We start from the raw sequence: 17,217 nt of genomic DNA, 5'->3' as shown, positions 1-17,217 counted from the left end.
ATTTTTAACGGAAAATTTTGAGAAAAAGCGGATTTTTAGCGGAAAAAAACAGTTTTTCTTTTTTTTTTAAACAAGACAATACGCACGGCCTCCAGCGGAGGCCCTCTCAATGCACTGCGCGCAGTACTTTGAGAGGGCCTCTGCAGGAGGCCGTGAATACGAGATGTGTTGATCTACTACGATTGATTACTGTAACTGGAAGGTTTTGAGATCACTGGCGCGCCGTCGGCGCGTTTTGAAAGATTTCGATGAATGAAGATAGTTTCAAGGTAAAAAATATATGTAATATGAAAAACTAAAGCTGAAAATCCTGAGTTTAATAGAAAATATTTGAAAAAGAAAGAAATTTAAAGAAAAAACATTTGAAAACTAGAAAAAAAAACGGTGAAATTTAGAGTTTTATCGAGAAAATCCAATTATTTACGGATTTTTCAATGGTATTCTATGTTAAATCTGTTATTTAGAGCTCCTTCACGAAAATTTGATAAAATTCTGATTTTTCAGACAAAAGATCCGAGTGGAATTCACTAAGAATCCAGTGAAAACCGGTCTTACCAAGTATTTCGAAATTATTCGAATATCTAGATTTTATTCTGATATCTCTGAAAATCTCTGAAAACATATAGAAAAAATAAAATAAAAATTCGGAAATTGCTACAAAAATTTCAGAAAAAGCCCGGATTAAGCTTTTGACTACATTTTGAATTTACATCATCATTAGTATATGAAAAATCGATAAAATCCTTGAATTTCCTGTCGGAAAACCACGATTTCTAGTAAAAATATCATAAAAATCACATCTACAATCATGAATCTACAGTATGACTTCTCAGATTTTTGTTCTGAAAAAAATCGATAATGGGTTTATAAATGATTTTTAGGCAAAAAACCCCAACTTTTCGTTCAAAAATGACGAAAACTAGTGGAAAATGTGGGAAAAATGGTATTTTTGATGAATTTTCTTCACTTTCCGTATAAATAATCAGTATGGACACTTTTTTGAACGCGGCGCGCCGTAAATCGACTCAACGAAAGGGGCACATATTAAAGGCGCACGCGATTATGCGGGTCGATCGTGGCGAGACCCGGCGGCGGCAATTTGAATTTAGTTTTTTCGCGCCTTCATTTATTTTTCATTTTTTGAAGTTTTAAAACAATTTTTCAACTAATATCGGTATTTTCAGACATTTCTAACACAAAATGGGGTCACTTGACGAACTAATGAACAGAGTTGCAAAGCAATTAAAGGTAAAAAAAGGCGAAAAAATCAAAAAAAAAAACGAAAAATTCAAAATTTTCTTTCAGGAAATCAGCGAAAAAGACGAATTGGTGACGGAAGGAATTCAAAAATTGGATAAATGTTGTCTTAAAGTGAAAAGGCATCGAGTTGATATGCAGAATGTGACGGAAGGTGCGGAAAAATTCAATTTTTTTTCGCTAGGCTCAAATTTTTTTTTTTTTTTGTTGGGAAACACCCAAAAAGACGGTTTCTAGGTGAAAAAATGATGTTTTTCGACGTTTTTAAGCTTGAAATCGCTTTTTTAATGCTGAAAATCGAGAATTTCAAGCTGAAACTCGAATTTGCTTCGGGAAATCGTTATTTTTCAGTTCTGGCACTCAAAATGTTTAGAATTTTGTGTAATTTACGAATTTTTGGCTCAAAATCGTTATTTTTATGAGAAAAATCGTTAATTTTTGGCCTAGAATTGTAATTTTTGCTTCAGAGTTCTTAAAAATTGAGTTTTGGCGCTGAAAAATTGACAAATCACCTTTTTGGCTTAATTGGTCCATTTTTAGTCGAAAACTATCTTTTTTTGGCTCAAAACTGTTATTTTAATGAGAAAATCGTGTATTTTTTCACCCAAAAGTGTCTTTTTTAAGTCAGAATTCTTAAAAATCTAGTTTTGGCGCTGAAAAATCGACAAATTACCGTGTTTTTGCTTAATTGGTCCATTTTTGCTTGAGAATCATCAATTTTTCGGCTCAAAATCGTTATTTTCATGAGAAATATTGTGAATTTTTGACCTAAAACCGTAATCTTTACTTCAGAATTCTTTAAAATTGAGTTTGGCGCTGAAAAATCGCTAAAAATCAGAAAAATTACCAATTTTTTCAAATTTTCTTCCCGAAAATCCCATTTTCAGAACTCCGCGAAGAGATGACCGCCGAGCAACAAAACCGTGACTTGTTAACATACGAATCGGAGAAATTTGCGGACAAAAAGCGTCGATTCGCCGAGAAAAACGATCAAATGGGCAGTCTCGTCAAGAATCTGACAGTTAATTTTAATGGTAATCAGTGCTAATTAAATAATTTTAGGAATTTAAATTGAAAATTTACAGAAAATCTTATGGAAATGATGGTTGCTGATAAGAAGAAAATAAAGGAGATGGAGGAGACACGGAGTGTGATGAGCGAGAAAATTCAGAAGAAATTGTAAGGAAAATCTGGAATTTTTGGCTGAAAATTCAAGATTTTCAGCTTAAAATCATCATTTTGGGTCAAAATGTAGATTTTCAGATCGAAAAACCAAGAAACATTGGAATTTTCTGTCGGGAAAAGCAGTTTTTTGACATTTTTAGAGCCGATTTTAGTGAAAAATTAGAGTTTTTCCATGAAAGTTATCAGTTTTTCAGTCAGAGACAGGATTTTCAGTCCGAAAAATTCCGTTTTTGAGCCGGAAATTCATATAGAATCCGTCGCAATTTTCCGCTGAAAACGCATTTTTTAGGTCAAAAGCTAGATTTTCAGATCGAAAAACCACGAAAAATTGGTTTTTTGGCAGTTTCCGACCTTATTATTCCAATTTTCGGCCCAAAACGGCATTTTGACAATTTCAGAGCCAATTTTAGTGAAAAATTAGAGATTTTCCGTGAAAGCTATCAGTTTTTCAGTCAGAGACAGGATTTTCAGGCCAAACATTTCAGTTTCTGGTGAAATTGACGATTCTGATCCCATTTTCAGCGAAATTTTCATTTTATAGCTATAATTTGAACTCTAGCATCGATTTTCAGCAGAGCAATCAATTTTTCAGACGGAAATTCCGGTTTTTGTGCCAATTTTTGACTTTTTAGACGGATTTTCATCGATTTCACTGTTTCTATAACTAAAAACTGTTGAAATCTTCAATTTTCCAGCCAAAAAATCGAAAATTTCAGCTAAAATCCTCAATTTCTCCCCATTTTCAGTCTGAAAATTTCCAGATCGAACCTTTCGAACCGCCGTCCACAATGATCATCCATCGTCATCTTCTTCTTCTTCTTCTACTAAATATTTATTCCTGTATTATTCTATTCTTGATCTCTTTTTCTCTCATGTTTTCTAAAACAATTCGTTTTTCTGTATGCTCAAAATTCATTAATTCACAAAACTCATTTAGTACCACACGCTGCTTTCCTGCTTCTGATTCTCGACGTCATCTGGAATCCGTCCGTAGATTGGAGCGAAGCGGTGGGGCTGGCGCTCAATATAGACATCTTGGTTGGATTCGGAGGATTCTGGAGCCACGGATTCTGGAATCGCTTTTCCCTGATTCTGATTCCGAGCCATTTCATGTTGCAACTTCATCACTTGTACCAAGAGCTGTATGAATTTGTCGAGTTGTGGAGACGATTCTGGAGAGGATTCTGAAGCCACGGATTCTGGAGTGTTCTTGTCACAATTTCTATGACTATTATGCTCCATCTCCACCACCGTTCTCAAAAGATCCGCGAATAGGTTGAGTCCGGACACAGATTCAGAGGATTCTGGAGCGGATTCTGGAGTAGTCGTCGGTTCCGGAGTAGTCGTGGGTTCTGTAGTGGATTCTGGAGCTCGTCCACCGACAGCTTCCAGAATTCGACGCAAAATATCGGAGAGGTTGAGAGAGGGCTTCGGTGTCGACGTCGTCGTCGATGGTGAGGATTCATAATCAGAGGATTCAGAATTCTCGAGACACCGACAGAATTTGCCGTCAGGGCGAACTTCACAATCCTTTTGGATTTTCCAGGCGATGAAGGCGTCGAGATAGACGTTTCTGGAAGAAAGGAAGGTTCTAGTGACCGCGACGCAGCCGCAACGCGTGCGAGTTAAGGCGCCTAGTTATGCTGCCGTGACGCGACCGCAACGCGTGCGAGTTAAGGCGCCATGTTATCAGCCGTGACGCGACCGCAACGCATGCGATTTGTGGCGCCAAGTTATCAGCCGTGGTGCGATCGTGACGCATGGTTAGAAGGGCGGCAAGGCTAACCGTGACGCGACCGCAACGCATAGTTAGAAGGGCGCCAAGTTATCAGCCGTGACGCGACCGCAACGCGGGCTTGTTATGGCGCCATGTTCCCAGCCGCGACGCGACCGCAACGCAAGCGAGTTAAGGCGCCTAGTTATGCTGCCGTGACGCGACCGCAACGCATGCGATTTGTGGCGCCAAGTTAACAGCCGTGGGGCGACCGCAACGCATGCGATTTGTACGCCATGCTCCCAGCCGTGACGCGACCGCAACGCGTGCTTGTTATGGCGCCAAGTTAACAGCCGCGACGCGAACGGAACGCGAGCTACTCACCTCTGACATCCCGGATGCAATGGCTCCAATTCACAATCGATTCCAGTTGGAGCATCATCTTCGACAACCTCATCCTCGTCCTCTCTCGTCTCGGCCATGTCATCTACAGTAATCTCCTCCTCCTCGGAATCAGTGGAAAATCGATTTTTCGAGAACTTGTCCTTCTTGCCGAGACCCAACTTGATGCAGAACTCGTAGCTCGGATCCTTCTCGCAGAATTTCTTGATTTTCTCCGGAATTTCCGAAGGGATTGGTAGCTCGTCGCCGTCGGAACGGGCGAAGGATCTGGAAGAGTCTAGATTTTGTTGTGATCTACCGAAAGACACGCGACGCGACCGCTCCGCATCGAATTTTGACATTTCTTTCAATTTTCAACTTCTAACCGCGACGCGACCGCTCCGCATGTGATTTTAGACAGATTTTTTCAATTTTTAAATTCTAGCCGCAACGCGACCGCTCCGCATTAGATTTTAGACAGATTTTCTCAATTTTTCAAATTCTAGCCGCAACGCGACCGCTTCGCATGTAATTTTAGACAAATTTTCTCAACTTTTCAAATTCTAACCGCGACGCGACCGCTCCGCATTAGATTTAAGACGGATTTTCTCAGTTTTTCAAATTCTAGCCGCAACGCGACCGCTTCGCATGTAATTTTAGACAAATTTTCTCAACTTTTCAAATTCTAGCCGCAACGCGACCGCTCCGCATTAGATTTTAGACAAATTTTCTCAATTTTTTAAATTCCAGCCGCAACGCAACCGTGACGCATGCTCAAACATTCGAACTTGTCACTGTCGAAACCGCAGCACAGCCGCTGATCTACTAAAAGTTCTAATTCCACGTGGCACGCGACGCGACCGCTCCGCTCAAAATCTCTTGACCTACCTCAACTCATCAGGCTTGACTTCTTCTCCGCCGAATTTCTCCCATGAGAAAACCGGTGAGAAAAGAAAGAATAGAATGGGGAAAAGATGGAATATTTCCATTTTTCGAGAGAAGAAAATGATATTTCAACAGGCGAGAGGGCGAATATTTATAGTGTTCTTGTGATTCGATTAGGGCAGTTTCTCAGGGAGGGACGGTGGGGACGGGCGGTTTTATGGGCAATAAAAATTTGAATATTTTTTCAGAAAATGTGTTTGATCGATGGTTAAACTGGAGCATGAATCAGAAATAAGTAGTTGAGGCGCGTTGCGGTCGCGTCGCGGCTGGCAAACGGGATTTTTGAATTTCTTGAAATCTTATTACTGCAAAAGGCCTTAGAAGTTAGAAATTTAAACTCCGCCTCGAAAACAGGATTCGAGAAACATTGCTGTTTTGGGGGCGGAGCCTAGCATCGGAAAACATGAAAATTACTTGAAACTAAAAACTGCTTTCACTGTTTTGGGGGCGGGGCCAAAATCTTAAATTTACAAAATTCATGTCTGCAAACGCCTTCTACAGTATAATGAGCATTTTGAAAAAATTCAAAGCGCTCTCAAATCGCTTTCCAGGTTACTGTACCCAGATATGTTTTTTTGGGGGCGGAGCCTAAATTGTAGGAAGCAAACACCGATGATCCAACAGTAGTAAAGGGAAGGGAAAAACTTAAAACAGAAGAATTCTAAAAGTAAAAAAAAGTTTATTAAAAAGATTATTAGATAACAAATGACAAGAAAACCCTATCGTCTGCCTCCTCCATCTCCCGAATCTTTTGAATCAGTATCTCCATGTCTACTGTTGGCTCCGGGTACTCCATAAGAAACATCTCGATCATAAAGTTACGGTATTGGATAGTGGTGACATCCTTGTCGAGAAGCAACTTGACTACTGTATCTATAGTATCTACCTCGCTATCAGTTCTCGCAAAATGCATGAGAATCTCCAAAGTGTCATCTGACAGCGAATCCTCTCCAGATGCTTCTAGACTCTTGACAAACATCCGGAACGCTTCCAGCTTCCTTGGCTTCATTTTGATCTCCACTGCTTCCAGAATGTCATCCATCAAAATCTCATCCAAATCCTCAGCCTCATCGTAATCCGTCGTACCATATGCCAAGAGGAGTCTCGTGATTTCATACTTCTGATATAAATCCAAGGAGAATTCTGATTCGGACGTCTTGAAAATGAAATCAATCGAGTCGCAGATGAGCTGCTCATTCTTATCCAGCAACGACATCATCAGGATGTGAATCAGAATCTCTTGAGCAAGATCTTCGACTTCAAACTCATTGATTCCTGAATCCGTGGAGAGAAACGATGCATCAGCGTCGTCGTCTTCCTCAATTTCGTCTTCTTCTCCGTCAAAATCCATCTCCATATCCTCATCGACCACTTCTCTGTTTCTCCCCATCACGCGAATCTTCTCCGCCAGTCTATCTGCTTCCGGACAGGTACCCACTTTTTCAATGACGTCATCAATCATCTCGACTAGGTCTGTGAAGTTGACACGGCTATCCGCCAGAAGTCCGAAGGCGAGGGAGGTCTGGAAAGAAAGGATGATTACCATACTTGCAAACCGGGCCAAAACGGGACGGCGCGTAACTCGCTTCAAACTGAGTTTTATGAGCTCAAAAATATACCAAAATGCAGATCTCGACGAGTTCTATGTCCGTGACTTACTACGGGCCGGATGGCTGTTCGTTAATGTGCCGTGGGCCGGAAAAAGTGTCAAAAAACGCGAAAATGGACAAACAAGCCTTTCCAGCCCGGCCCGCGGCATATTAACGAATAGCAATCCGGCCGTGGGAGGTCACGGACATAGAACTCGTCGAGATCTACATTTTGGTATATTTTTCAGCCCATAATATTGAGTTTGACGCGAGTTACGCACCGGGCCGTGTCGGCCCGGTTTACAAGTATTATGATTACAGTAATCCTAACAGCCAAACTCACATAATCCTTATCCTCGGATCTCACAAAGTGCATGAGCAACTCGACGGCATTCCCTGGAAGCTCCTCCTCTCCATTAAACATTTCCTTGAATCCATCTCGGAACGTCTCCAACATCTTCGGCTTCTCCTCTTCCATCTGAATCCCTTTGATAGCGTGATGAGTCTTCAGAAGACGGTTGGCAGCACGGTTGTGCTTACAGTACTTCTTGATGAGGTATGGCAAGTTGCAGCTGTCGAAAAGGTGTACGGTAGATGAGTGGTGGCGAGGGAGCTGGTTGATGTGCCGGGTGATCTGGAAGAGAAATTTAGTCAGGAAATTTCCAGGCCACTCACCAATTGATTATTGCCGGTTTGCACAACTTGAGCGAGCAATTGATACTGCATCTCGGTGGTGTTCATTGTTGCTTTGTGAGCAAAGAAGAATGAAATCTAAAAACCAGTACAGTAAGAATCTAGACAGATAACGCAGGAATTTCAAGAGAGAGAGAGAGAAGAAAATGGTCACCAAACGGGAAGTGGAAAATGAGAGTTGACTGACTATTGGTGAGAGATCCCCCCCTTCAGTTAGCCGTGACGCGACCGCGACGCAAGAAACATTGCTCCCGATCTTCACATATATGTCATATACGCATTCCCACTGACTGTGGGAGGTCCCAAGATAGAAAAGACACTGCGATAAGAGTAGTGGGAATGACAGATTTATGGTTATCCCATATGAGATTTACAATATCTGGGTCACTTCAGGTGAAAATGAGCAACTTTGAGAACGTGTAACAGGGTTCATGATTGTCCCATGAACTCAATTTTAGATTATGTTTGTAGATCAAGTCTAGAACTCTATTGTTGTAGTTGACAACTTTTTTGTACGGGCGGTCCCTAGCTAGTTACATATCAACAAAGTCCCATTTCAGTGCAAAAAAGAGTGATTTTTGAACTGTCCCCTTAAAATGACTATAACTCTCTAAAAAAAGACCGTAGAAAAAAGTATTCAACTCCAAAAATGGAGTTCTAGACTTGATCTACAAACATAATCTACAGTCGAGTTTATGAGAGAATCAGTAACGTTGTGGCATGTGTTCAAAGTATCTCATTTTCAACTGAATTCCGCAAGTATCACAGTAAAGCATAGATCTCATTTGGGATACTCATAAATATGCCATTCACACTACTCTTATCTCAGCGTTATTTCTATTTTGGGACCTTCCATAGTCAGTCTGAATGGGTACATTCATTTTCACATTTGTAACGTCATCATTACTTTAAGAACGCTGCGTAATCTGACGATATACAGTACCGCTCATAAGTATATTAAGTTGTGGTTTTTCCAGTTGAAATCGGCCAACTTTGAGAGTGTGTCATGGTAACACTGATTGTCCCATCAAGTACATTTTTAATGAATCTTATAGATCAAAAGTAGAGCTCCATTTTTGTAGTTGACAACTTTTTTGTACGGACACTCCCTAGAGAGTTATGGCCATTTTAAGAAGACAGCTCAAAAATCGCACTATTTTGCACTGAAAAGAGTCGATTTGAGGGAGAAATTACACTGACGATATGTAACACCGAAGAGGAGAGATACCAATCACGCAAAGGGAGACTCGAAAATGGGTAAGTGGTATCAAAATTGGGTTACTGTATATGTTATTGACTTCCCCAACCATAATTATCTTCATCAGAGGGTTGACTTCGGTTTCTTGGTGGAGAATTTCAATTTGACAACTCTTAGGTAACGAGTAGGAAATGTTGAATATTTTTCCCAGAGAACCGTTAATGCACTAATTGGTACATGAATATGCCAATTGAGGTCGTGTCGACAGGTGTGCACACAAAAGATTAATTAACTATGAATGTGATGAGTCGGCATGTGTTCTTTTTGTTATTCTCTATCTCAAACGCTGACACCTATCACTTATCTCAATGAGAAATCAAATTGATGACAGTAAATTGTACACGCCCACAGACAATATGTGATTAAACATATGGCTCTCTTTTTTTTTGAATTAATTAGGGACAGGAGTTGGAGCCACATGGGACAGACCACACTCGTGGTCATCGTGGTCATCCACGAATGCCTTCTCCTTAAAGTTCTTTAAATTATTCAGGAGTTGGAGTTCTTTTTTTTTGAAAATTTTTCACCAAGCGTTTTTCATTAATTTGTGTTTTACCTGAAAGAAAGTAACAGTTTTGTACCACCAACTAAAATTTATTTAAACAAATTTAGCAGAAAATTGAAGTAAGAGGACAAGTAAATACATCTAGCATATAGGTAAGTAATTCCCGAGATTATTTATCATAGTTGAAGTTGAATTCCTCTACTTTTACACGTTTTGGGGACCGTGAGACATAGGTTGGAGATTTCCTTTGTCGCATTCTTCACTGAGAAGGGAGTCCTCCTTACCAAAAATCAAAACCTTTCGTCCGAGGTTATTAATCTCCCATTGGATGTCCTCCAGCTGTTTTTTGGAGGCACTAATCGTCCTGAATAAGAAGACGTGTCGAGGTAGACGGGTCATGGTGATGGATGTCGCAGTGTTCCTCTTATCCGATCCATTACTTCATGAAAATGATGGGTTTCGTGTATGATAATATCACGGTGCTGGAACTCGACGTAGGTGAATTGGTGGTCGACTTTTTGTGCTTCTTCACGAAGGGTATATCCGAATTCGACATCAACACAGCCTCCACAACTTTATACAACGATTCCTTCATTGTGGGCATTGATGAGATTGAAAATCTTACGTCCCTTTTCTTCCGAGAATCCATAGCGTCCCTCAAAATGCAGGAGATCTTTGGCAATTTGTTTTTCAATAGTCCATGACCAAATCCTTGTCGCTCGATTTTACTCATTGGAGTTGGGTTCATTTTTTCTGGAACATTCAATTTTTTGAAAACATTTAGGATTAAATAAATTTTCAAACTGTTTTCTAAAAGGTCGTTAAATTTGAAAATCTAAAAATTGAGACTTCATGATAAATAACAAAAACTGAAACTTACGTTCGGATGTTTGAAATCTATTTGGCAATCCATCACAATCACTAGCAGTAGGAGACGGAAATCAGGGAAAAGGCAGGGTGAAATTAGGATTCAAAGAAAATCAGCAGGAAGAGGGGTGACCAGCCATACAGTAGGCAGTCTGGGAAGGCAGAATGAGATGGGAGATCCTCTATCGCTTACATCAAGTGGATACGCATCTGCCTCCTCTGCGTCACGCCTCCTGAGAAGAGCGCGCACCACTTTTTAGGGTCATATACACTACGCCTAGGGTCCTGGGAAAACTCTAGGAGTGCACAGGCCTTAAACCCAAAAAAGTGGTGCGCGCTCTTCTGAGGAGGCGTGACGCCCATGGCCAGAAGACAATCTCCCATCTCATTTTGCCCCCAGACTGCAGGAAAGCAATTGTAAAAATCAGATATATCATTGACACATGCAACACATTTTTCGTCTCTGAAAATCTTTGAAATCTGGAAGTTTTGGTGTCGACACGATTTGTCAGATATACTGCGGTGAAATTGTTATAACATAGACAATAGGAAACAAGTCTTGTTTAAAACCAACATGTTCCAGTTTTAAAACGTCTTGGTTCCCAATCGTCACATTCTTTATATCTCTCTGTCAGGCACTATTTCCATATTTTTTGGCTCCGGGATGTTTCAAAACCAGACAATTTGGAAATATGCTATTTCTGTTTTACGTGGGCCCACACTCCGCATTGCATCTCTCAGAGCGCACCTCTCAAAGGATGAGAGTAATGACAAATATAGACCCTGGAACAGTTTTAAAATTTGAATGAAAAGTTAAGTGACCTCGATTTGTTTTTGTAAAAAACTGATGCTAAAATCATGAAATGTGATGCTAGTCTGCTTTTGTCAAATCATTAACTAAAACATTAACTAAAACATGAAATAAACTGGAGTAAAAATGTATTTATCATACTTGTTCAGTTCCATAAAACTTCCGACATGTTACAACTTTCCTCTGTCCAAAAAAATTTCTTTCCCCCATCAGCTCGTTTGTTTCATCTCTATTACAATCGAGTTAAAACAAATGGTTCGATTCGATGGTGGAATAAGACTACGATGTTGAACACAAAACTAGGCCATCTTCCCGAATTGCATATCCTATTGTAGATCGTAAAAACAGATTATGTTTTTCACTTTAGTTATCTTGATGAAAGGATTTTGATCGATCTGTGTGCAGATTAAACAAACGAGTGATTGGGTCGAGAAGACTTGTGGAACTCAAGCATTCCATTAATAACATTAGGGGGATCTAAATTTTGAAAAAGATAAAAAGAGTATACAGGCTTATAGAATTTTATTGAATCACACATAACAAAAATTCCGAATAAAAAGAAAGATTTTAAATGCATAATTTATTTCAACCTGTTCCGAAAAAAAAAATTCATCAGTTTCTTGTCCAATCTGACTTTCTCATTCCAACATGTTCAGAATCTTTCCGGTGTTGTTGTATTCCTTGTTTTCTGGATTTCCATCGACAGCATTGAGCATCTGTGTAATGAGCAGAGTTGTACGGAATGCCATTTTTCAGTTTCCGGAATCCGTAATGAGATTTTACATTTTCCGGAATACGGAATCCGGAAACGGAATCAAATTTTCGAAATCCGGAATCCGGAATCGGAATGCCGAAAAAACCCGGAATTCCGGAATTTCGGAATCCAGATTCCGAAATGATTCGATAAATTTGCAAGTCTTTTATTCGAGTGTTTTTAATGATATATAAAGTTTAAAACTACTTCTTAAGATTAAAACCGGAAAAAGTACTATGGTTGTCTTTTAAACTCAAAAAATTATAAGTTTCAACTTCTGGATTCCGGAAAAAAAGGAAACTAAAACAACCTTTACATTTTCCGGAATCCGGAATTCGGAACCGGAATGAAAATTTTCATTTTCATTTTCCGGAATCCGGAACCGGAACCGGAATACCAAAAAAACCCGGAATTTCGGAATCCGTAATTTCCGGAATCCGGATTCCGGACAACTCTGCTACCAATGTGCTCACTCTTTATTTTAATATGGAGATAAGGAAGTTTTTGATTAAAAAGTACAAAACATCTAGGAATAACTCGTTTTGTTTTCAAATTAGATTTCTGTCTAGGAATACGCGACACAATTTTAATAAATTCCCACACTTCAAAATTTTTTTTCAATTACGCGCCTTTGTTGTTTTTCCACATTTCTTCCTTCTCCAGCCGAGCCATTTCTCTCTGGAACAATGTTACTTTCTCAATGGTTAGGTTTGACTCTTTTTCCGGTGAGTTCTCGTGTGGTTACTGTAGCTACCGTATCTTAAGCTTAAAACTTTCAGGTCTCCATTATCGGCACTGTCTGTAATGGTTTGATAGGTTTCGTTATTTTGACAAACGGCGCCTCGAATCACTCTTTCTCAATACTTACTGGACATGAGGCGATCTTTGATGGCTTAATCTGCCTTGTTAATTTAATTTACGTAACTCCGCTAATGGTTTTGTAAGTCAGTTTTTTGGCTCCGGGACATTTCGCCACTAGACGCTTCGTCACCGAATTTCGGAAAACTTCCAAATCTTTATGGGGAGAAAAACATATCACTTGCATGCGTTGACTATGATGATTAAGGTGATATGTTTTCCTCCCCATAAAGCTTTAGAAGTTTTCCGAAAATCGGTGGCGAAGCGTCTAGTGGCGAAATGTCCCGGAGCCAGTTTTTCAAGTTTTCAAGAAATGTCAAAGATTTTCAGTGATATAACATTTATGAAGGACGACAGGTCCCAACATGTTGGATTTTTACTGTTATTATTTCATAATGTATCTGCACAAACTTCGGTGGTGATAACTGTCAATAGATTCTGTGCGGTATTTTCGCCTCTGGTCTACAAAACATTGTGCACGTGAGTTGACTTGACTCCACCAATCTGAATACCGAAATACGAAATTTCAGTTGCAACTACACGATCATCGTGATCCTGATATCATTTTCCATTGCGTTTGCTCAGATAATAACATTCTACCAAATCTGTACTCTATCCCCTTCCCTTCATTTCTCCTAAACTCTATCCCTTATTTTCAGTACCCTGCCGCCTCTTATACATCGAAGAGTTATTCGGCTTTCACTACACGCAACTTTGTCAGGACTTTTTGTGGTATCTGGATACAGGAAAACTAATGGGAATCTGTGTATTTAATGTGGTAGTGGATGGGATAACTATCGGGAAAGTGAGAAGAATTAGAAGTGCTCAGGGGGTGACAAAGATTCAGAAGAAGGAGATTGACTTTTTGAAACAGGTATAGTGTACAGTAATCCAGAATGATAACTATGGTTGGAAAACTACTGTGAAAACAGCAAAGTTTTGACAAGAAAAGTGTATTTTGAACACATAATTGTATATTTTGCATGTTTAATCAATTAACACACGATTTTTTCTTGTAGTTCATTTCCGCTCGTTGAAAACGTTGCAGTTTTACGAGCGTCTAAGCTCCGCCCACAATTCCCTGCCGCACTTTTCTTGCTAAAATTTTATTGTTTTCACAGTAAAAGATTCCGAATCCGTTCGAAGAATGTTGATTTACCATCATACTTCCGAATATACAGTACCGGACAAAAAGGTATCAACTTTGGCTGGTTTCAGTGGAAAATGAATAACTTTGAGAGTGTACCATAGTAATTCTGATAGTCACATCATAAACATTTTTAATGAATCATATAGATTGAACGTAGAGCTCTATTTTTGTAGTTGACAACTTTTTCGTACGGACGCTCCCCAGAGAGTTATGGCCATTTTAAGAAGACAGCTCAAAAATCGCACTATTTTGCACTGAAATTGGTCAATTTGAGGGAGAAATTACTTTGTCGATATGTAACTTTCTAGGGAGTGTCCGTACAAAAAAGTTGTCAACTACAAAAATAAAGTTCTACCCTTAATCTGTATGATCCAATAAAAATGTTCATGGTGTGACATTCAGAATTCCTATGGCACCCTCTCAAAATTGGTCATTTTCCACTGAAAACGGCCAAAGTTGATACCTTTTTGTCCGGTACCAGAAATCTAATCTATCTAAAAATTTCAGTCATTCGGTCAGGCGCTGTATCTAATCATCAGTATCCCAGCATTCTACATTGTCCCTTTATTCACTTCCAATAGAATTCCATTATTCTTTCTGGGCACTTTCTTCTGGCTAACTATTCATATGGTTCCCGGTGTGCTAACCCTTTATTTCAATACGGAAGTTCGCAAATTACTAGTGAAAAATCATTTCGGTGGTCCCATCAGTGTTTCGGTGGCTCCAGTTTCCGGGAAATCAAGTAACAAAACGAACTAATTAAAAACCAGAGTGTTGTTTTTCTTCCCCCAATTCTTGTTACTAATCACATTATACTTACTTTTTTTCATTTTTCCAACTAAAAATTGAAAAGTCAAATCACGAGGCAAGAAATTCATACAAAATACGGATCTCACTTTGATTACGGTTGGTTTTCTAGGGTAAAACTAAAGTTAAACTAAAGTTTTGAATCTATTTTCGAAGAGTTTTGAGACACTATACACAGTGTTTCAATATTTTTGGCTCCGGGACGTTTCTAGGTTTGTGAACCACAGACTTGTTATAAATCGGCCTGGGCCGGACCGAACTTTCTCACGGCCCGGATTCAAAAGTGGGCGCCCAATTTTTTACCGAAATTTTTTGAAATTTTTCGGAAAAATATAATAAAAATGCGTAAATTATCATACATATTCACATTTTGATTCAATTTTAAAGTTTTAGTCGAAAACTATATTTTTTCAAAAAAAAAAAAACAAAAATTTTCAAATCATATTTCAAAACGGGCCGAGCGGGCCGGGACGGCCCGTGACAAGTCTGGGGGAACCGAAGCATTTCAAAACCGTGAAATTTCGAAACTAAACGTAAAGAATGAGGAATTTTTCAAAGATTTTCTACACGTTCAGTTTCAAAATGTCTTGATTTCGAAACGTCCGGTTTTAAAATGTCATGGATTCGAAACGTCTGATTTCAAAATGACACAGTTGTCAACTTTCCCGGTTTCGAAACGTCCCGAAGCTCTTTTTTTCTTATTTCTCACCACTTCTGGCATGACCTCCCGTGAAACCCTCTTACCCCGTGAACCGAATTCAATAGAATGTTCTGGAATGCCTTATTTTTTTCCACTTCCTTTTCTCCTCCCTAAAGAAATTCATTTCCATCCCCCATTTATTCCATTCAAATCAAGTGAGTTCTCCCTTTCATCCTTCCACAATTTATATCACTATTTCAGGTTAATAAGCCATTGGCTGTAAGTGGAGAAGATATGAGTCTTAACTTTTGATATTCTTGGTTTGCTCGATTCTCAAGAAGAAAATATTAATTTGGATTCTACCAAAATGACAATTCAAAGTAAGTGATTAGGGCGGATTCGAGAAAATGCTCTCTCGGGGATTTCCGCGGAACGCGTTTTCTGAACGAATTGAAAAATAGTATATAAATAATTTTCAGAACTCAAAATAATCAAATGATTGCTTCACTCGTCTTTTCGCAATCAATAATGTCGGGACATGCGTCGTTTAGGGAACTCCAGATTTTCTCTTCTTTTTCATATATATGTTTTTTTTTCTTTGAATTTCTATCCACGTTTTGTTTTGTTGAATTAGTCTTTTCTGTTTCTTCGACCTTTTCATGAACCACGTCATCCACTTTTAATTTCAAAAAATTAGAGCCGTCTAGACAATTGCAAAATCGAATAATTGTCATGTTTGGACTTTTGAATAAGTGTGAAATCACAATGTACTTTTGTCAGAACATGCACTCTCTGCCCCTCCCAAATTCATTGTCATGATTGTACTTTTAAGTCAGCCAGAAGCTATGCTGAAGAATTTAAATTTCTCTCATTGGCAACATGGCGGATATCGAAACTCAACGACGGCATGGCATTCTTTTTCAATTCTTGAAACTTCTTGTGACCGAAGAGAATCTTGATTATGTGAGTTTATATTCATGAGACTGTGTATTATAGAACGACTAAATAGTTTTCAGGCCAGACTCGGATATCGCCTTCTTCATGACTTGGACTTCCGGCTGGAGCACTACATCCACATCTATGACATTGCGATGGATGCTCGTAACGATATCGCTGAAGCAGGATTATTGATGGAGAAGATCGATAGGATGGTGAGGGATGCGAGAGTCGAAGATGGAGATACGGGCACATAAGTTGAAAATTTTTTTCTGTGCTTTTTTTTCGTGCTTAATTTTGAATTTATCTTGTTTTCTTGTGATCTTAATTGACCTTACAACATAATTTATAATTCTCCTGAATAAACCAGAATGCTCAAAAAAAGATGTAGTACACGAAAATGGTTGATCTAGAATTTGTTGGGCTTGATTTGTTGGGCTCCGAAAATTGTATCTATATTTGATTGGAATTTGCTATCAAAGATTTTCAGAATGTGAGTTTGAAATGTGATAATCTTGTTTCTAGAATTCCGATTTCCATCATGTTGATTTTTCCAGTTTACTGACATTTTTGACACAGTTTTCTATCTTTTTTTTTTCATTTTTCGTCTTATTTCCACGATTTTTCTGGGAAAAAACAGTGTCATTAAAAATAGCATTAAATTGTCAGCAAACTGAAAAAATCAGCATGACCGATGTCGGAATGTTCGCTGCCCGCCCTGGACGAAATAGGACCGAATTGAAAAAAAACATGTGTGGAAAACTTCAAAAGAGATAACCTTTGAAACCTTTTCGAAGTTTGCGGGCTCATTCATAACTCACTTAATTTTCACATTTTGCTAGTTTTCATCACAGAAACGGATTCTTC

At 39.0% G+C, this 17,217-nt stretch overlaps 4 protein-coding genes across 4 annotated transcripts; 2 read left to right on the top strand and 2 right to left on the bottom strand.

Moving 5' to 3' along the window:
• Window positions 1–1,200: 1,200 nt before the first annotated feature.
• On the top strand, window positions 1,201–2,440 carry GCK72_004667 (uncharacterized protein; the record flags this gene model as incomplete). The annotated part of the gene is made up of 4 exons (XM_003104219.2): window positions 1,201–1,248; window positions 1,306–1,411; window positions 2,145–2,291; window positions 2,343–2,440. The coding sequence occupies 4 exons, from the start codon at window positions 1,201–1,203 to the stop codon at window positions 2,438–2,440; spliced, it is 399 nt and encodes a 132-aa protein (XP_003104267.2).
• Window positions 2,441–3,375: 935 nt separating this feature from the next.
• GCK72_004666 (uncharacterized protein) lies at window positions 3,376–5,526 on the bottom strand (the record flags this gene model as incomplete). Its single annotated transcript, XM_053724819.1, has 3 exons — window positions 3,376–4,015; window positions 4,541–4,825; window positions 5,426–5,526. The coding sequence occupies 3 exons, from the start codon at window positions 5,524–5,526 to the stop codon at window positions 3,376–3,378; spliced, it is 1,026 nt and encodes a 341-aa protein (XP_053589013.1).
• A 650-nt stretch (window positions 5,527–6,176) lies between these two features.
• On the bottom strand, window positions 6,177–7,812 carry GCK72_004665 (uncharacterized protein; the record flags this gene model as incomplete). The annotated part of the gene is made up of 3 exons (XM_053724818.1): window positions 6,177–7,004; window positions 7,415–7,705; window positions 7,774–7,812. 3 exons carry the CDS (start codon window positions 7,810–7,812, stop codon window positions 6,177–6,179), a joined length of 1,158 nt encoding a protein of 385 aa, XP_053589012.1.
• Window positions 7,813–16,293: 8,481 nt separating this feature from the next.
• GCK72_004664 (uncharacterized protein) lies at window positions 16,294–16,607 on the top strand (the record flags this gene model as incomplete). Its single annotated transcript, XM_003104220.2, has 2 exons — window positions 16,294–16,377; window positions 16,431–16,607. The coding sequence occupies 2 exons, from the start codon at window positions 16,294–16,296 to the stop codon at window positions 16,605–16,607; spliced, it is 261 nt and encodes an 86-aa protein (XP_003104268.2).
• Between the last annotated feature and the right edge of the window lie 610 nt (window positions 16,608–17,217).

This window comes from Caenorhabditis remanei, chromosome II, assembly GCF_010183535.1.
Source record: "Caenorhabditis remanei strain PX506 chromosome II, whole genome shotgun sequence".
In the NCBI taxonomy this organism is placed as follows: Eukaryota; Metazoa; Nematoda; class Chromadorea; order Rhabditida; family Rhabditidae; genus Caenorhabditis; species Caenorhabditis remanei.
Note: the sequence above shows the minus strand (reverse complement) of the source record. Positions and strands in the feature narration are given on the sequence as shown.